Source organism: Podarcis melisellensis (genome assembly GCF_964234715.1).
Source record: "Podarcis melisellensis genome assembly, chromosome: 10".
Classification (NCBI taxonomy): domain Eukaryota; kingdom Metazoa; phylum Chordata; class Lepidosauria; order Squamata; family Lacertidae; genus Podarcis; species Podarcis melisellensis.
This window is the reverse complement of record NC_138542.1, coordinates 59,086,854-59,103,767: the sequence shown is the minus strand read 5'-3', so window position 1 is coordinate 59,103,767 and position 16,914 is coordinate 59,086,854. Positions and strand designations below refer to the sequence as shown.

The window sequence follows — 16,914 nt, the reverse complement described above, 5'->3', positions numbered from 1 at the left end:
TGCCCCTTTCTGTTTACTGTCACTCCACTTGATCTCTTTTTACTATATACAAAGTAGCTCCCTCCAAAGCTTCTTTCCTTACATTCCCTGATAATTAATGAGTAATGTGGTGGTGGTGGTGGTAAATCCCAATTGTAAACTGTATTGGTTACTGAACTGACAGTTGGGATATAAACCTTGAAAATAAGTAACTAATAAATGATTGACCTTTCTGAAACCACAAACCACACTAAAGCAAGTGACCCCGTTCCTGCTGTAGATTTGGGAAACAAGTTATGTGTAATTGACTGTTGTGCCGCTTCATTTGCACCAAAAAGATACATCCAGCTAGTGCCATAGGAATCAGCTGAGCATCATGATGGAGAGATGGCAAATACTTCCAGATTGACATTGGCAGTGCTTGTGGGCAGCTGCTTATGGGTGCAGTTTGTTCTTGCTGAATTGGAGCAGCTGTGCATGAATGTAACATAATAGAGGGAGAAATAGAGCAGGAACCGGTGTTTTCTCTTTTTATCCCAAATCTCAGAAGAATTGGAGGAATTAATTGAAAGCTGTTTCACCTATACACACCAATCTCAAGGAACTGCAGAAAATCTATATAAAAACGAGTTGTTGGTAGGTCTATATTTATAACATTAGCAAGGAAAACGTGGAATTATCCTTGGACCTGATCCAAAATCTCCAGCTGGTGCAAAATGCTGTGGCTAGACTGTTGGTGGGAACACCTACCGCCAACACATGACTCCAGTGATTAAAAGTTTGTTGTGGCTGCTCACGTGTTACCAGGCCAAGTTCAATGGTTGATTATGATAATTAATTAATTAATTTTCAAAACCCTTAACAATTCGGCTCCAGGATACCTCAAGGATTCTTTATATCCCTGCCCAATCACTACGATCTTTAGGGGAGTCTCTTTTAGAGGTCACCAATGGTTCAGAGGCATGACTCGTATCTACCAGCAGCTGTGCATTTAGTATTGTGGTCCGGATTCTGTGGAACTCCTTCTTAGGTGAATCAGATAGGTTCCCTCCATGTTGAACTTCAGGCACTTGCTTTTATTCACTGTATGTTTTTGCAATCTTAATGTACATCACTTAGAAATTAAGGATAACTGGCATTCAGAACCCCACTGATTTTAGTTGGAGTTAAGCATGTTTTTTCATTGAAATAAATGGGTAGAAAAGAGCTTTTGTCTAGCCCATCTAAAGAGCAGGATCTTCCACACACATACACCAACCTAACACACACCCAGCTCTCTGGCCCAATCTAATAACTGGGGTTCTATGTATGTGTATAATCAATTGGGTAAAGAAAACTAAAATTGTGCCCACTAGCAGTTGGGAGATGGCCTTATGTGGGAGGATTAGATTTAGTCTTCCTCTACCTTTCCTTCCACGCCAAACTCCTGATTGGTTGGGATCTTAGCTTCTTTTATAGAGCAGCATGACTACTACTTACATACTATCTCAACTTTAGCTGGATTGCCCTATTTGTTTTTATCGAGACAGACTTCTTTTCCAAATATGCCATGCTTTGGGATAGTGAAATGTGGATTTGTTTTATGCGTTCCTTGTTTACATTTTGTCTGTATCTTTATGTTCAAATGCTCAAAACTGAGCAAGGAAGACAGAACTGATTGAACTTACTAGCAACCACTTTTATTTCAGAACATTCCTGATGCATTGCAAAGGTATCTGTACGTCTTTAAAGTTAGGGTTGCCATATTTCAATATGTTGAGCTTTTTGGGGAGGGAGACACCACCAAATTTGTTGAGCTTCTTTTTTACTTTTGTCCGAAATTTGTGGAGCTTTTAAGGCTACTTTTAAGGAAATAAGACAAGTGCATTTAAAGCTCATCCCCCCCCCCAAGAATTCTGGACACTGTTATTTACCCTTCCCTGAGTTACAATTCCAAGCAATCCCTAACAAACTCCAAGGTCCAGAATTCTGAGAGGGGGAAAATGTGCTTTGAACATGCTTTAAAAGTACATATAGTACGTTCACAGCCCAAGTAGACTGGGTGAATTATATGCTTAATCCCCCACTCCCCACCTTCTGGTTCCCATCCTTTCTTCCATGAGAGATTACCATGTAATCCCACTTGGTTCCCAGCTACAGATGATTCCACTGTAGTGTAAAAATCTGGTCATGCAGAAGTGGAAACCACAGCACAATGGTTTGTGGGAACTGACACCCTGGACTCAGTGAAGTGTTGCTTCATTTGGATGTTTCTAGAATGCTGTGTGTCCTTTGCTATTTCTTTCTCCTCAAGGCACTTTGTCCCCGTTAGTCAATAATTTTGGAGCCCAGCAAGGTTGAGAATTATATTGTCAAGTACACCCGCGGGGTTTTGCCAGCCATATTGTATTAAGCCACTCTACCGCGAGAATGGTGATCGCCTGACTGCTTATCTTCCTCGGCTGTGTTTTCAAAATGATATCTTGCCTCACTGGGTCAGGTTATTTTTGAAAATAAATAAATACAATCTCCTTTTCCCCGGCATTACAGGGAGGCAGTTCTGTGATCAGGTACAGAATGCCCATGATTTGTGAGAGCAACTCCAAATGCAATCACTCTGCAGAGAATGATGCTCCTTCTCTCAGTGGCCCCGACCTCCATTACTGAGAAGGCTGAACTCCACATTAGTCATGTGGAGTAATGGGAATGAAATCAGCCTGACCCTTCGAGTATAGCATGAGCCACCCCCCACCCCCGCTGCTTCTTCAGACATCAAAGGAGCCATTCCAGATCAGCATTTTAGGAGCCTCAGAGGAGAGTTACCCCATGCCAATTCCATTTCTTTTTATTGATGTGATCCATGGGCAGTAAATGCTCAAGACAGTGTGTGCTGAATTGAATGCTTCAGTAACAACAAGGAAAATATATGCAACTCAATAGGGTTACCAAGTCTTGGGCTGCATCTTAATTTCACAGTGTTTCTTAGTCTGAAGACCTGACATTGTGATGGTACTGGTGAAAATCCCCCCCCCCCCCACTTAATGGCTTGCAATAAAAGTAGGAATTTATATATATATATATATATATATATATATATATATATATATATATATATATTCTTGAACACGGGTCGGGAACTCTACCCCACCCCCACCCCATTAAAGGAGAAAAAGAAACTTTTGGAGGGGAGAGAAGAAGTGCCACTGGTGGGCAGAAGTTGCCCAAAACAAGGGTGGGCAGGAATAGAGGCAAAGGTGTGTAGACACTGCCTTTTCTCTTTTTCTGTCATTCACTGTCCCCACATTTCCCCTTCTTTGGCACCCCAATGATATTCAGCAGAGGGCTACATGGAATTAAGCCAAGCTGAATATGCTAACCACCACCCCCTGTTCTAAATGAACTGGGATCAAATGACAGGTTGAAATAACCTTACTGTGGACAAGGAAAAAGAAAGTAAGGATCAGAATTCTAGTTCAATTTGAGGTAGGAAGTGGTTAATCTGGAACCCCTGGAGCTGGGAACCCTTCAGGTGTGAAATTAATCTACTTGGAAATTCTGTATTTTTTTTGTAATCAGCATATTTGTCCACAATTAAAACTTTTAAACCCAGGGCACTTTCCAGCCAAAGTTAAGAAATGTTTGAGCCTCTTTCATTTTAATCCTATGCATGTTTATTAAGAAGCAAGTCTTACTCTATAAAGAAACTTACGTGGAACTCAGTGGGGCTCACCCCTAAGTAGACATGTATAGGATTGTACCATGAAACAATTAAATCGCTGCTGCTGAAATGACAGCATTTTTAAGGAACTGGACTTTGTCTAAATGTTTGTCTGAAAAACAGAGCACAATAGAAAAACATTATTACAGTATATACCGCTTAGCATTTTTGTTTGGGAATAAAAGCAGGCTTATCTATTTTTAAAACAAATAACAAATAAAAATAATTATTTTTAAAAATGTAAAATCAACCACTTTGCCTATGGCCAGTTCTCTCCCACCCTTCTTTCTTGACTGATACCCTTTTCATAGCAATATCAATTGCATCCATGTAAAATTTACTGGGGACTGTAAAGGAAGTTTATGTGTGGTGGTGGAATTAGTACATTTTAGCATTTTAAAGCCAAATAGCACCAGCAAAGTGCTAATCAGAGCTGTTGTAATGGATAGTTGGCTCATTGTGTTCCTGTAGTACAAAAGTGACCTCTTCTGGTAGGCTAGAAGAATACTGGAATTGAACGTCTGAAAAGTCAATCTGGTAGAGGCAAGAGTGCATTCACATCAGCTTTTCCACGATATCATGGGAAACTCTGTGAAAAGCTTTACTGAAATCAATATACACTATGCACACAGTATTCCCACAGTGCCCTTTTCTAAGCGCTCACAGACTGACTGTTCAATTATCTGTTCTAGGACCTTTCCTCGTGTTGATGACAAGCTGACCAGCCAATAGTTGTCTGGGCCTTCTTTCCCCCCTTTTTCCCCCACCTTTGACCTGCAGGGTCCTCACCTGTTCTCTAATAATTCTCAAAGATTATAGACATAGGCTCTGAGATTACATCCACAAACTCCTTTAGTACCCTTGGGTGCAGCTCATCAGGCCCTGAAGATTTGAATTCATCTAAAGTAGCTAGGTGTTCCCATATCACTTATTTTCCTATCTGGGGTGCTGCTCCCTCCTTGAATACTTTAATCTGTTACCACCAGGTTGGGCACTGCTTTCCTTTTGGGTTAAGACATAGGCAATTGAGCAGTTCTGCTTTCTCTGTCACCCAAAAGCACTTTTCCAACTTCTCAGTGCAAGGGAACCTATTGTTGTTGTTGTTGTTTAGTTGTTTAGTCGTGTCTGACTCTTCGTGACCCCATGGACCAGAGCACGCCAGGCACTCCTGTCTTCCACTGCCTCCCGCAGTTTGGGCAAACTCATGTTTGTAGCTTCGAGAACACTGTCCAACCATCTCGTCCTCTGTCGTCCCCTTCTCCTTGTGCCCTCCATCTTTCCCAACATCAGGGTCTTTTCCAGGGAGTCTTCTCTTCTCATGAGGTGGCCAAAGTCTTGGGGACTCAGCTTCAGGATCTGTCCTTCCAGTGAGCACTCAGGGCTGATTTCCTTAAGAATGGATAGGTTTGATCTTCTTGCAGTCCATGGGACTCTCAAGAGTCTCCTCCAGCACCATAATTCAAAAGCATCAATTCTTTGGCGATCAGCCTTCTTTATGGTCCAGCTCTCACTTCCATACATCACTACTGGGAAAACCATGGCTTTAACTATACAGACCTTTGTTGTCAAGGTGATGTCTCTTTTTAAGATGCTGGCTTTTTAAGATGCTGGCTAGGTTTGCCATCGCCTTTCTCCCAAGAAGCAGGCGTCTTTTAATTTCGTGGCTGCTGTCACCATCTGCAGTGATCATGGAGCCCAAGAAAGTAAAATCTCTCACTGCCTCCATTTCTTCCCCTTCTATTTGCCAGGAGGTAATGGGCCCAGTGGCCATGATCTTTGTTTTTTTGATGTTGAGCTTCAGACCATATTTTGCGCTCTCCTCTTTCACCCTCATTAAAAGGTTCTTTAATTCCTCCTCACGTTCTGCCATCATGGTTGTGTCATTTGCATATCTGAGGTTGTTGATATTTCTTCCGGGGATCTTAATTCCGGCTTGGGATTCATCCAGCCCAGCCTTTCACATGATGAATTCTGTATATAAGTTAAATAAGCAGGGGGACAATATACAGCCTTGCCGTACTCCTTTCCCAATTTTGAACCAATCAGTTGTTCCATATCCAGTTCTAACTGTAGCTTCTTGTCCCACATAGAGATTTCTCAGGAGACAGATGAAGTGATCAGGCACTCCCATTTCTTTAAGAACTTGCCATAGTTTGCTGTGGTCGACACAGTCAAAGGCTTTTGCATAGTCAATGAAGCAGAAGTAGATGTCAAGTAGTAGTAGTAGTAGTAGAAGTAGCACAAGCAGTAGTAGAAGTAGCAGAAGTAGGGAACCTATTACTTTCCTTATTTCTCTTGCTTTGAATATAGCTGAATAAACCCTTTACAATATTTTTTTTAACTTCTCTTGCAAGCCTGAACTCATTCTGAGCCCACCTGACCTTCATCCTGCAACTATTATCTACTCCTATATACTCTTCCTTTCATCCTTTGTAAGATTAGATGAGAAAGCACCTATACTTTGGGAACTCCCTGCCACTTGAGGTAAAGCAGACACCTTCGCTGTGCTCTTTTCGCCACCTGCTAAAAACAACCTTGTTCAGACAAGCTCACCCAGATGCTTGGAAAAATTGCTGCGAATTTGTAATCTATTTAACTTCTGTATGCTTTCAAAGTGTGGTTTTAAAAGAAATGAAATGCCTTAAAAGAAATGCCTTGATTTTATTGTTTTATCTTTTTTACGCTCAAGCAGTGTGATAAACGGTTAAGAAATAAATAGTGAATAAAATAAACAGGCGCGCTGGAGCTCCTGCCCATCTTCCCAGCGGCCACAGGCAAGGCTCCCCGCAGCCTCGGCGGACACAGCACGCGCGGCAGCGTCTCCCTCCGCGCCGGAACTGGGAACTGCACAGTAGTTCCTTCCACCTCCGACCCGGGTCCCATCTCTCACCGCCGTCCCATGTGACCGGCAGGCATGGTGCTCCGATTGGCAGGGCGGTGGAAGCAAGGGGAGGAAGGCGGGGATTCGGCCGTCGCCTTGATTGGAGGAGGCGCCCCAGCCGGAGCAGGCGTCGGCGGGCGGATGGCTGTGTGCTGCTCGCTCCATGTGAGCAGAGCGGCGCTGAGGGGGTGGCTGCCCTCGGCGCGCAGGGGGGGCGCCGTCAGCCGCCCCTGCAGGAGCAGCAGCCAAGGCCGTCCCGTGGGGAGAGCCTGCGGGGCGCGGCAGGTGAGAGAGGACCCCCTCCCGATCTCCTCCCTGTGTGCGCGCGCGCCCTTCGGTGTCCTCCCGTCACTTTCTCTTGTCTTGTGACACCCCCGGGAGGAGATCGAGCCGGGCAACTGCGCCGGGCTTACCTGTCCCTTGGCCTGCTTTTCTCACGCGCGTCTCCTCTCACCCAGGCTGCCTTTGTTGCTGTTGTGCTGGGGACCTCGGCAGATGTGGAAGGCATAGGAAGAAAAAAGCGGCGGCAGGAACACTAGTTTTTAGCATATGGCGGAGTTGTTTGTGCTGGCAACTCTCAGACCTTAGTGAAGAAAGTTGCCTGGTTAATAGCCAACCTACGTGTTCGATTTTCGATTCGTCAGCTGGTTTTTCCACGTTAACAAAAAGTTAAGAAGTCGCTCTTTCACATACACTCTTCAGAGTGTTGCTTTACATCAGTGCAGCTTGCTGATAGCACATCTAAGTTAAAGCAGTGGACGAAGCCCCGTGGAGTGTTTTCATTGTGCTGATTATATGTCCCAAGCAATAACCACATCCCTAATAACTACATCTTCCCTCCTTAAATGCGATGGGTTCTACAGGTTAGCTGTAATGCGCGACATTGTGAGATCCAAAGATTGGCAACTTGCAAGTTAGGCTGCAAGCAGTGTGTTGGGTGTGAGGCTGCCTGTGAAGACTGCTTGAAAGGTGGCTAGATTGCTGACTGAATTTCATAGAAATCATCAGATCTCCAGTGCTTAATGAACTTCATTGATCATCAGTTTATCGACACATATGCAACTAAAAAGGCTAATTATTACCTTTCAATAATTGCAAGAGACAGGACTTCCTTAGTGGTGGCTCTAGGTTATGGAATTCTCTGGTTGGTGCCTGCATTATTCACATTTAGGCAATTATTAAATGCTTTAAAAATTCACACGGGTCTTTGGTAGCCTCTGAATTTCTCTTGCTTGTTGCTCTGCTTGTTTGCAGATATGTTGGAATTTGAATTCTGTGGAATGTAAATACAAGAAATAAAAGAAGCAATTAAAACACAATTTACGGTCACACAGTACAGCACATTACAATTGCTATATGAGACATAAAAATAATTAAGCCCACCAAGCCCATCTGTAATGTTCAAGTGGTCCATGGTGAAGAAAGTTTAGTTACCACTGCTGTCGATGTTTGCCTGGCAGTCAGACTCATTGAACTCTGTAGGGCTTGAGTAGAAGTGCATTTCTCTTCTTAAATTATGGTGTTTCTAATTATACTGTTCTTGTTAATAGTACATACAACTCCTGAAATACTTCCAGACTGGCAACATCAGCCATGAATTACACTGATTCAAAGATGCTATGCAGTAGTGATTGTGTTCGTAGTAGTTTGTGGGTGTAGATGACCATTCTGTAAAATTCAGCTGCCAGATTTGTTGACCTTGATATCACAGATGCCTCTTTCTCCATATGAGACCACTTGCCTATTAAAATAACCTTTGAGGGCTCTGTCTTGAGCAGTGTCCTTTCAGTGGTCGCCTTGCAATTGTGGAATGATTTCACTCAGGAGCTTATTATATCACCCCTCTCCTTTAAGGCAGCCCTGTATAGGGAAGTTTTTAATGTGTGATGTTTTACTGTGGTTTTATAATTTGTTGGAAGCCTCCCAACTAATTTGTTGGAAGCTGGGGCAACACAGTCAGCTGGGCAACATTATATATATAATATAATTATCGTAATAGTAGTAGTAAAAAGTCAAGTAAAGCCTACTTTTGGAGAAAGGTATTTGGGAAGTAATGACTACAGATTCTTGAAAATTTCCTGACATAAAATGGGGGGTGTTGTTGTATTACTTGTACATTTTAAAGCTTTTTATTGTTATGTTTAGGGATGCTGGTGATGCTGTGGTCTAAACCACTGAGCCTAGGGCTTGCCGATCGGAAGGTCGGCGGTTCGAATCCCCACGATGCGGTGCGCTCCCATTGCTCGGTCCCAGCTCCTCCCAACCTAGCATTTCAAAAGCACGTCAAAGTGCAAGTAGATAAATAGGTACCGCTCCGGCAGACCCGGAAAAACTGTCTGCAGATAAATGTCGGCTCCCTCGGCCAATAAAGCGTGACTGGACTTGACTGTCAGGGGTCCTTTACCTTTTTATTGTTATGTTTAAGCAATGTTCTTACATACTGTCTTGAGTATATGGTGAGGTGAGATGGAAATACGTTACATAACTAAATTATTGGAAAATGCCAACACAGAGATGGTCCTTTTAGAGCTGTTATTGTTTGTTCCTCCTCACCCTTGTTATTCCTAAATAGCATCATTGAATCTTTCTCCACTACAGACAACCTCTCCCTCCTTTGGGTTCCTCTTTGATATTGATGGAGTGCTTTTACGGGGCCGGCTAGTCATTCCTGCTGCTAAGAAGGCCTTCCAGAAACTAACAGATTCAAAAGGTCGGTTCCATGTGCCGGTTGCATTTGTAACCAATGCTGGAAACTGCTCTCGCAACAGCAAGGCTGAGGAACTGTCTGATGCACTTGGATTTAAGGTACTGAAGGCACCTGTGTTCTATATTGGGTTACTGGCTGCTGGTGTGTCTAAATTGTGAGTCTATGATCACATTCAGCCACACCATACATTTAAAGCACTGTTAGGCCACATTAACAGAATTGGCTTTCCATAAACAATCCTGGGATTTGTAGTTTGTTAAGGGTGCTGTAAATTATAACTCTGAGGCATCTCCTAATACCTCCCAGCTCCCTTGACAAACTACAGTTCCCAGGATTCTTTGGGGAAAGCAGGCACTTAAAGTGGTATAAGGTTGCTTTCATGTATGCTGTGACCTTACATGATGTGACCCTGAATCCAGATTTTGTGGGGGATCCTCACAGAAAGAAAGTTTGTAGGGCTTAGACTCTTTCCACAAGTTGCTACCCATTTGTTAGAAGTAAGGCTTTACCTGACAACGTGAATAGAAGTTTATTAAATAGAGCATTTGTTTGGATCTGGCTGTAAGTTCTTGGACAGAGGTTTTCCCCAGCCTGACTACCTTTAACACTGGGATGGGGAGCCTGCTCACCCCTCCATGATTGTCGCTTGGTGACTATAGCCTTCAGTGATGACTCTGCAGATCAAACAGGACACACGGAGCTTTCACGTTACTTGACATCACTTAGAACGCTTTCTAATGAAGGCAAATCACACATTCATGCAATGTTAAATAATAAGGCGAGTGTCATTTTTGTGTGGACCTTACTTAGGGGTATGAATATGGGTTGTGTATGTTCTTGCACACTCATTGCATATGGGTTGTGTATGTTCTTGCACACTCATATTTCCAGTCCATTGTATTTTTATTGTGGACAAGCGTAAATATATTCTTCTGACATGTCCCAAGGTAACTTTCAAGAGATCTGATTGGTATTTAATGTCTGAGAAGGACGACGGGTGTTGATGTTCCTGCCAGATTAATCTAGTGGTGTCACCTTTGCTTTGGCAGCTTAGAGGATAAAGGGCCTGGCATACGGAATACTTCATGTGGAAAGGGTAAGCTAACTGTCCTGTTGACCTTTCTCTTTTTTCAGGTTTCTCCCGAATGGGTGATTCTGTCCCACAGTCCTCTGCGTCTTTTCCATCAGTTCCATGACAAATGTGTGCTTGTGTGTGGTCAGGGTCCTGTGGAGGAAAATGCCAGGGAGTATCCTTTGCTGCCTTCAGATTTATTTTTTTAATCTTCCTTTCTCTTTCTTAGCAATGTGTTAAGAACCAGTGTTGTGTAGTGGATGGACTGAGGAGACCTGGGTTCGAAACTTGTGAAGCGCACTTGGTGACCCTGGGCAAAATCTTGTATGTGCAGCTCAGCTGGGGATTGGGAAGGTTCCTGTTCCCCAGCTGAGTCAGTCCCAGCATGAGCAGGCAAAGCATCAAGGCTCCTTTAAGTGCGCCCCCCTCAGCTGAGTAGTTTCACAGAGCCCCCACCCTGCCAGCAGCTCATGGGAGCCAGTGCTGGGCTGTGGGCTCCTGGCTCTTTTAACTGCTCAGCTGAGGTTGGGGCGGTTGCACACTCCTGAGTCAAGCAGTTTAAAGATGCAGAGGGAGGAGCAAGCTGTATTGATGCCTCGCTGATACAGCTTGTTTGTCATTGCATCTCATGAGGGCAGAGTGCGATGGCAGTTTCACTCAGCGCTCCTGAGTCCCTCTAGCAGCACTGCTGGAGGAAGTTACAGATAGGTAGCCGTGTTGGTCTGCCATAGTCAAAACAAAAAAAATTCCTTCCAGTAGCACCTTAAAGACCAACTATGTTAGTTCTTGGTATGAGCTTTTGTGTGCATGCAAACGAAAGCTCATATCAAGAACTAACTTAGTTGGTCTTTAAGGTGCTACTGGAAGGAATTTTTTTTTGCTGGAGGAAGGAACTCTAGTGGACGCTGCTAGCAGAGAGACTCAGGATTGGTGGTGTTTTCACCAGCGATATACTGCTGAGTGAAGCCGACATCGCGGTCTGTTCCTCATACCAGTCCTGGGCGATCTATCAATAGATCGCCCAGGCCTAGCACTACCTTAAGTTCATTGGAGGAAAGGTGGGTTATAAACATAAACACAATAATAATATAGTGCTGTTTTTTGCTCTGTCTTTGACCTTCTGATCAGGACAGGGAAGTGGGGAATCTGTCAAGATGTGATTACTTCCCAACAGTAGGGATTTGGCGGGTTCCTGTTACTAAGTTCCTGGGTTAGTTCTGACAATTTACCCTTAAGTCTGTAGAGCTCTTGACAACTTTCTTCCTTAGCCATTTGAAACAGCCTGGGATTCCATCACGTTGTTACCATTGAAGATGTGAGGAAGGCATTTCCCTTGCTGGATATGGTTGATCAAAGTCGGAGGCCAAAAGAGCTGGCAAGTATTAACCTGAGCATTGCAAAGAGTGACTGAAAGAGAGCATTTGTGTGGTGTGTCCCCTGGCAGAACTAAGTGTTCTCTTGCCTACTTTCAACTTTTCCATAGTTGCTCTGGTAGTAAAGTTCCTGTACAACAAGGGTGAAACACCTCTTTTAGCCCAAGCACCTCTGTTCCATCTAGGCCACCTTCCTGGAGTCACAGGCCAGTGATAGGCAGGGCCAGAGGCAGCAGTTGGTGAAACAATGTAAATATTACCTTTGTAGTTAGTTTCTTCACATACTCCTTTCCATCCTCCATCCAGGCAAACAAGTCATTACCAAGGGCATATTCCACCCAGGAAGAAACACAAGGACATGATGTGAAGCTGGTGAGGGGTGTGGTTGGGTGGGGTATGTGCCTTGAGGAGAATCGCAAGGGACAGACAGAGAGGCATTTGGCCCCCTAGCCTGAGCTGCTCCAGCTCTGTAGTACTACAAATATTTTGCATAGTATCCCCCCCAAGATATCTCATGAAAACGGCAATATAGAACTCTTGTCAGTAGGATTTTCTTCCTGCGCAAAGTTGCCCTTTGCTGCATGTAGGTTAAAAAGCAAAGACGAATTCTACAAGGTTGCAAATTAGCAGAATAAAACAGTTGGGGGAAATTATTTTAAAGATTTTGTAATTGACAGACATTCAATTTTGTTTTCCTTTTCCTAAAAACAAACAAACACCTTATGATATTACAGTTGGATAACATACCAAGTATCATTGAACTCTTGAGAAACTTCACCCATTTTCTAACACTGCAAATGGACTAATATCTCTTCCCCTTCCCTCCCTTTTGACAGCCTCCTGCACCTGCTGACTTCCCCACCATAGAAGGTAAGTGCATTGTTTTCTTTCTGAAGAGTGTTTCATTGTGAGCTCGCCTGGGCTTAGGTGGGCTTTCTCTTGGCAGATGCACGTTTTCAAACTGATGTGAAGGCAGAGCAGGCAGGGTGAAAAGATGCTTGACCCTTCACATCTGCCGGTGCAAATTTTCCATCCCCAGGTTGCTTTTCCCCCTTAGCTAAGCTCATTTCCACTTCTGGTGTCTGGCGGGGGGCAAATCAGTTATAAGCGCACAGAAATAATGCAGAACAATGTTAGTTTGTTTGGTTAAATATATTTATCAACTTTGAAAAAAGAAGAAATATGACAGAATGCAAAAATAAGTAATTCTGCATATCCTAGAATCCACTGTATTGCAAAGGATTGTTAGCATGATTGATGACTTTGGTAATGCTTTAATGCTCCCTAATTGTTGTTGTTTTGAGAAAGAACATCAGGGGACGAAACAGAGTTGTCCCTTGTAATGTGGAGTAGAGTTGTGAAGGCCTGGGGGGGCAAAAAAATGGGGGTTTTCCTGCAATATTGGGGGGTGTCCTGCCCCCCATTTTTCTTGGCTTTCACATATCTAATGGAGACCCTACTCTTTTTAGTCACATCTACAGGAATATGTGGCAAATAAATGGAAGCCCCATTCAGTTTGCTCCAAGTTTTATATGAGAGCTCCTTTGTAATCTTGGCTGGGCTGCCTAGAGTAGATCATTCTGTCTGTCTATTTATATATCTGTCTGTCTATTTATATGAATTTTATACTGCTCAATATATAAAAATATCTCTCAGTGGTGTACAGAAAACTAAAGTGACAACAGACAACTTAAAACAAAAAATATTGCAAAAATACAGTTAAAATGTCCTAGTCCTGGACCCAAGTAGATGGGGATAGGTTTCCAAAGGATGTTTACTCAGATGTAACCCACTGTGAGTTCATTCTTATATGGGGTTATTATGTCATATGATGTACAGGCACATACTACTGTTTTGAAAATGCGTTGCCTTTTTTAAATCTCTAGCTGTGATTCTGTTTGGGGAGCCAGTCAGGTGGGAGACCTGCCTGCAACTGATCATTGATGTACTTCTGAGCAATGGGAACCTAGGGGTAGAGCTGACTTCTGTTCCATACCCACATCTACCTATCCTCGCTTGCAACATGGATCTCTTGTGGATGGCAGAAGCCAAGATGCCAAGGTGATACAAAGGTTCTATTGAGATCTCTTGCTGGCATTCTGTATTCTCTTTCTCTCTCTCTCTCTCTCTCTCTCCCCCCGCCCCCCCCCCATATTTGCAGGAAACCTCACTGGAGAATATGCTCCTTGCTCAGTTGCCTTGGATGAGCTTGATCAGGTGCAGGGAACCTTTGGCCATCCAGATGTTGTTGAACTACTATTCCTATCAGTCCCATCAAACATGGTCAATTGCATTTTTATTGCTTCTTTCTTGAATTGCATTTTATGGTTGTATTGTATATAGCATTCTGTGGATTTCAAATTGTAGAACGATACAATGCAGTATAAGATATAAAAGAAGCAATAAAAATGGAGTTAAATATCATATAGCATCTACATTACAACAGCTGTAACAGGCAGATAAACAATTAAGTGGTCCACCAAGACACAGTGATTTCCAGGTGGATGCAGGGGGTGGGTTAAGGTTTGGGAGCCAGTGTTCTAGGTACATTACTTAAGTTGCTGTGCTTAGCTTCCTGGCAGCTGGGTCGCTGCTACTTACCAAGGAGAGAGTGAGGGGTAAACTTGTGGGAAGGCTTGTGCAGTGCAAATGTGTCAGTAGGAGTGCTGGATTGACTCCTTCAGTGCCTTTGCATTGTTCCAACCTTCCTGCAAACTCGCCCCTCATCTTCCTGGTATGCAACTACAACCCTCTTGCCAAGAAGCTAAAAGCCATTGAGTGAGCCACTTCTGTAAGAACATCTTATATAAATAAAGCTGTTACTCTGTTTGTTACTCTACATGGAGCTACTTTTGAAGGTGACCCGGAAACTACAACTAATCCAGAATGCAGCAGCTGGACTGGTGACTGGGAACGGCCACCAAGACCACATAACACCGGACTTGAAAGTCCTACATTGGTTCCCAGTACATTTCCGAGCACAATTCAAAGTGTTGGTGCTGACCTTTAAAGCCCTAAATGGTCTCGGTCCAATATATCTGAAGGAGCGTCTCCACCCCCATTGTTCTACCCGGACACTGAGGTCCAGCTCTGAGGGCCTTCTGGCGGTTCCCTCACTGCGAGAAGCCAAGTTACAGGGAACCAGGCAGAGGGCCTTCTCGGTAGTGGCACCCGCCCTGTGGAACACCCTCCCATCAGATGTCAAAGAGAACAACTGCTACCAGACTTTTAGAAGACATCTGAAGGCAGCCCTGGGAAGCCCAGCCAGATGGGCAGGGTGTGTGTGTGTGTGTGTGTATAAATATAATAATAATAATAAATATCTATTAATTATTATTATTATTACTACTACTACTATTGCAGACTAAGAAAATTGACTATTTCTGGAAACTAAAAGGAACTGAGAAGAAATTCTTAAGTGTGGAGTCTTGCTCTTGTCTATAACAAGAGGTTCTAAATGTAACCTCACAATGGTCAAATTACTACAGGTTAGGGCTTGCTTGGTTTTGTTTTGTATAATGTGATAAAACTTTTTTGAAACCCCATTAACGTTAGGAACACACTTTTAAGACTCTGGGGCCAGATTATCCAAATACTTCCCTCAACAAAGGGTCAGGAATTGGTGCAGCAGTCCATGGAGGGATAGGCCTTTCTTCCATAGCAGCAGAGCAGAGCAGTAACAAGGTGTGGTGCAAAAGCGATCATAGAATTCTGCAGTCATGTCTGTATTATTTGATTAAAGGACATACTTGAAGACTAGCCATCTTACCCACATTTCCTATTGGGTACTTTTATCCTCTGTATTCACCCAGTGCCACCACATGTTCCTAGGAGTATGCATGCTAACTTTTTGCGCTTTTCTTTCTTTGTGGTCAGATTTGGCCATGGCACCTTTCTTGTGTGCTTGGAGAACATCTACAAGAAAATGACTGGCAAGGAGCTGAAGTATGAGGCCTTGATAGGCAAGCCCAGCACTGTCACCTACCGCTATGCTGAACATGTGATCAAGCAGCAGATGGAGAGTTGGGGCTGGACATCCCCGCTCCGCCAGCTGTATGCTGTTGGGTAAGCAACTCTTCTTCCTTGAGCTTGGGAGAGGAAGACCTTGGCCACAGCAGCTGTACATTGGCACGAGCAGGATGAACAGGAAGAAAGATTGATATAACTTACTGAACTGTTTTCCCTGCTAAGGGGAGGCTAGAGTATGATCCCTTTGCTGGAAAATGGGAGTGGAGGTACTGCATGGATGCTGTTACTAGATGGCTTTAAATTCTCAAAATTTAAGTACTGCCCAAATTTAACTATATAACCTTGACTCTTACCCTGTTTTCTCCTCCCTTGTCCTTTGGGTCTGCTTACAGAGACAACCCAATGGCTGACATTTATGGTGCAAACCTCTACAACCGTTACCTCCAGGCTCAGGCTGAAGTAAGTGTCACTGCAATGGCAGCAGAGAGCGAGGAACATGTTGAGATGCAAAGAGATCACAGTGTGTCCATCACCTCTGCAGAGAGCTGCCAGTCCATACTGGTCTGCACTGGGGTCTACAATCCCCAGGGAGATGTGCCTGCTGACCACAACGAGAACATGTTGGAGACTGTCTTCCATGGGCACCGGGACTTCCATTTTGATCCAACCTTGGTGGAGGCCTCTCATGTTGTGCACGATGTGAATGATGCTGTGGAGCTTGTCTTTCAGAAGGAGAACTGGAAACTGGAATGAGAAGTCCAGTATTCCCAGCATCTCACATGGGGGCAGAAGGGCAGAGGCAAATCTGAGCCCTCTCTTGTTCAACCCATGCCAAAGTAAAGGAAAGTTCTCCCAACTTTTTTTTTTTGTAGGGGTTGCAACCATCTCCCAAATCTTTGTCAATATGGGCCTCTAGCACATTTGCCAACTTGAAATTCTGCATTGTTGCTAAAATGAGTGTGGCCAAAGAGCAGTCTTCACCAACCAGGGTGCCATCCAGATGTTCTGAAACAACAGTTTCCATCACTGTTGGCTGTGCTGGCTGGAGCTGATGGAAGTTGTAGTCCAAAACATCTGGAAATGACAGGTTGGGAAAGGTTGCCATGGAGAAGGCTGAAAGGGTCACTAACTTGCACCACCCGTTTCACATCTGCAGCTTCCATGCTCTTTCCTATATCTACAACTACTGTGTAATCCCAATTTTGTGGTGAAATGGGCTCCTCTGCAAAGGGCCAG

General features: G+C 43.8%; 1 protein-coding gene across 1 annotated transcript; it reads left to right on the top strand.

Moving 5' to 3' along the window:
• Nucleotides 1–6,682: 6,682 nt before the first annotated feature.
• HDHD5 (haloacid dehalogenase like hydrolase domain containing 5) lies at nt 6,683–16,534 on the top strand. Its single transcript, XM_081927243.1, has 8 exons — nt 6,683–6,842; nt 9,156–9,362; nt 10,399–10,511; nt 11,618–11,711; nt 12,546–12,579; nt 13,596–13,770; nt 15,586–15,774; nt 16,071–16,534. The coding sequence occupies exons 1-8, from the start codon at nt 6,699–6,701 to the stop codon at nt 16,429–16,431; spliced, it is 1,317 nt and encodes a 438-aa protein (XP_081783369.1). The 5' UTR covers nt 6,683–6,698; the 3' UTR covers nt 16,432–16,534.
• The last annotated feature ends 380 nt before the right edge of the window (nt 16,535–16,914 follow it).

What these genes read in the sequence shown, in the direction of transcription:
- HDHD5 (XM_081927243.1), top strand. Translation starts at nt 6,699, where the DNA reads ATGGCTGTGTGCTGCTCGCTCCATGTGAGCAGAGCGGCGCTGAGGGGG. An exon ending in GCAGAAGCCAAGATGCCAAG is followed by an intron (nt 13,771 to 15,585) that starts GTGATACAAAGG and finishes CTTTGTGGTCAG; the next exon opens with ATTTGGCCATGGCACCTTTC. An exon ending in CGCCAGCTGTATGCTGTTGG is followed by an intron (nt 15,775 to 16,070) that starts GTAAGCAACTCT and finishes GTCTGCTTACAG; the next exon opens with AGACAACCCAATGGCTGACA.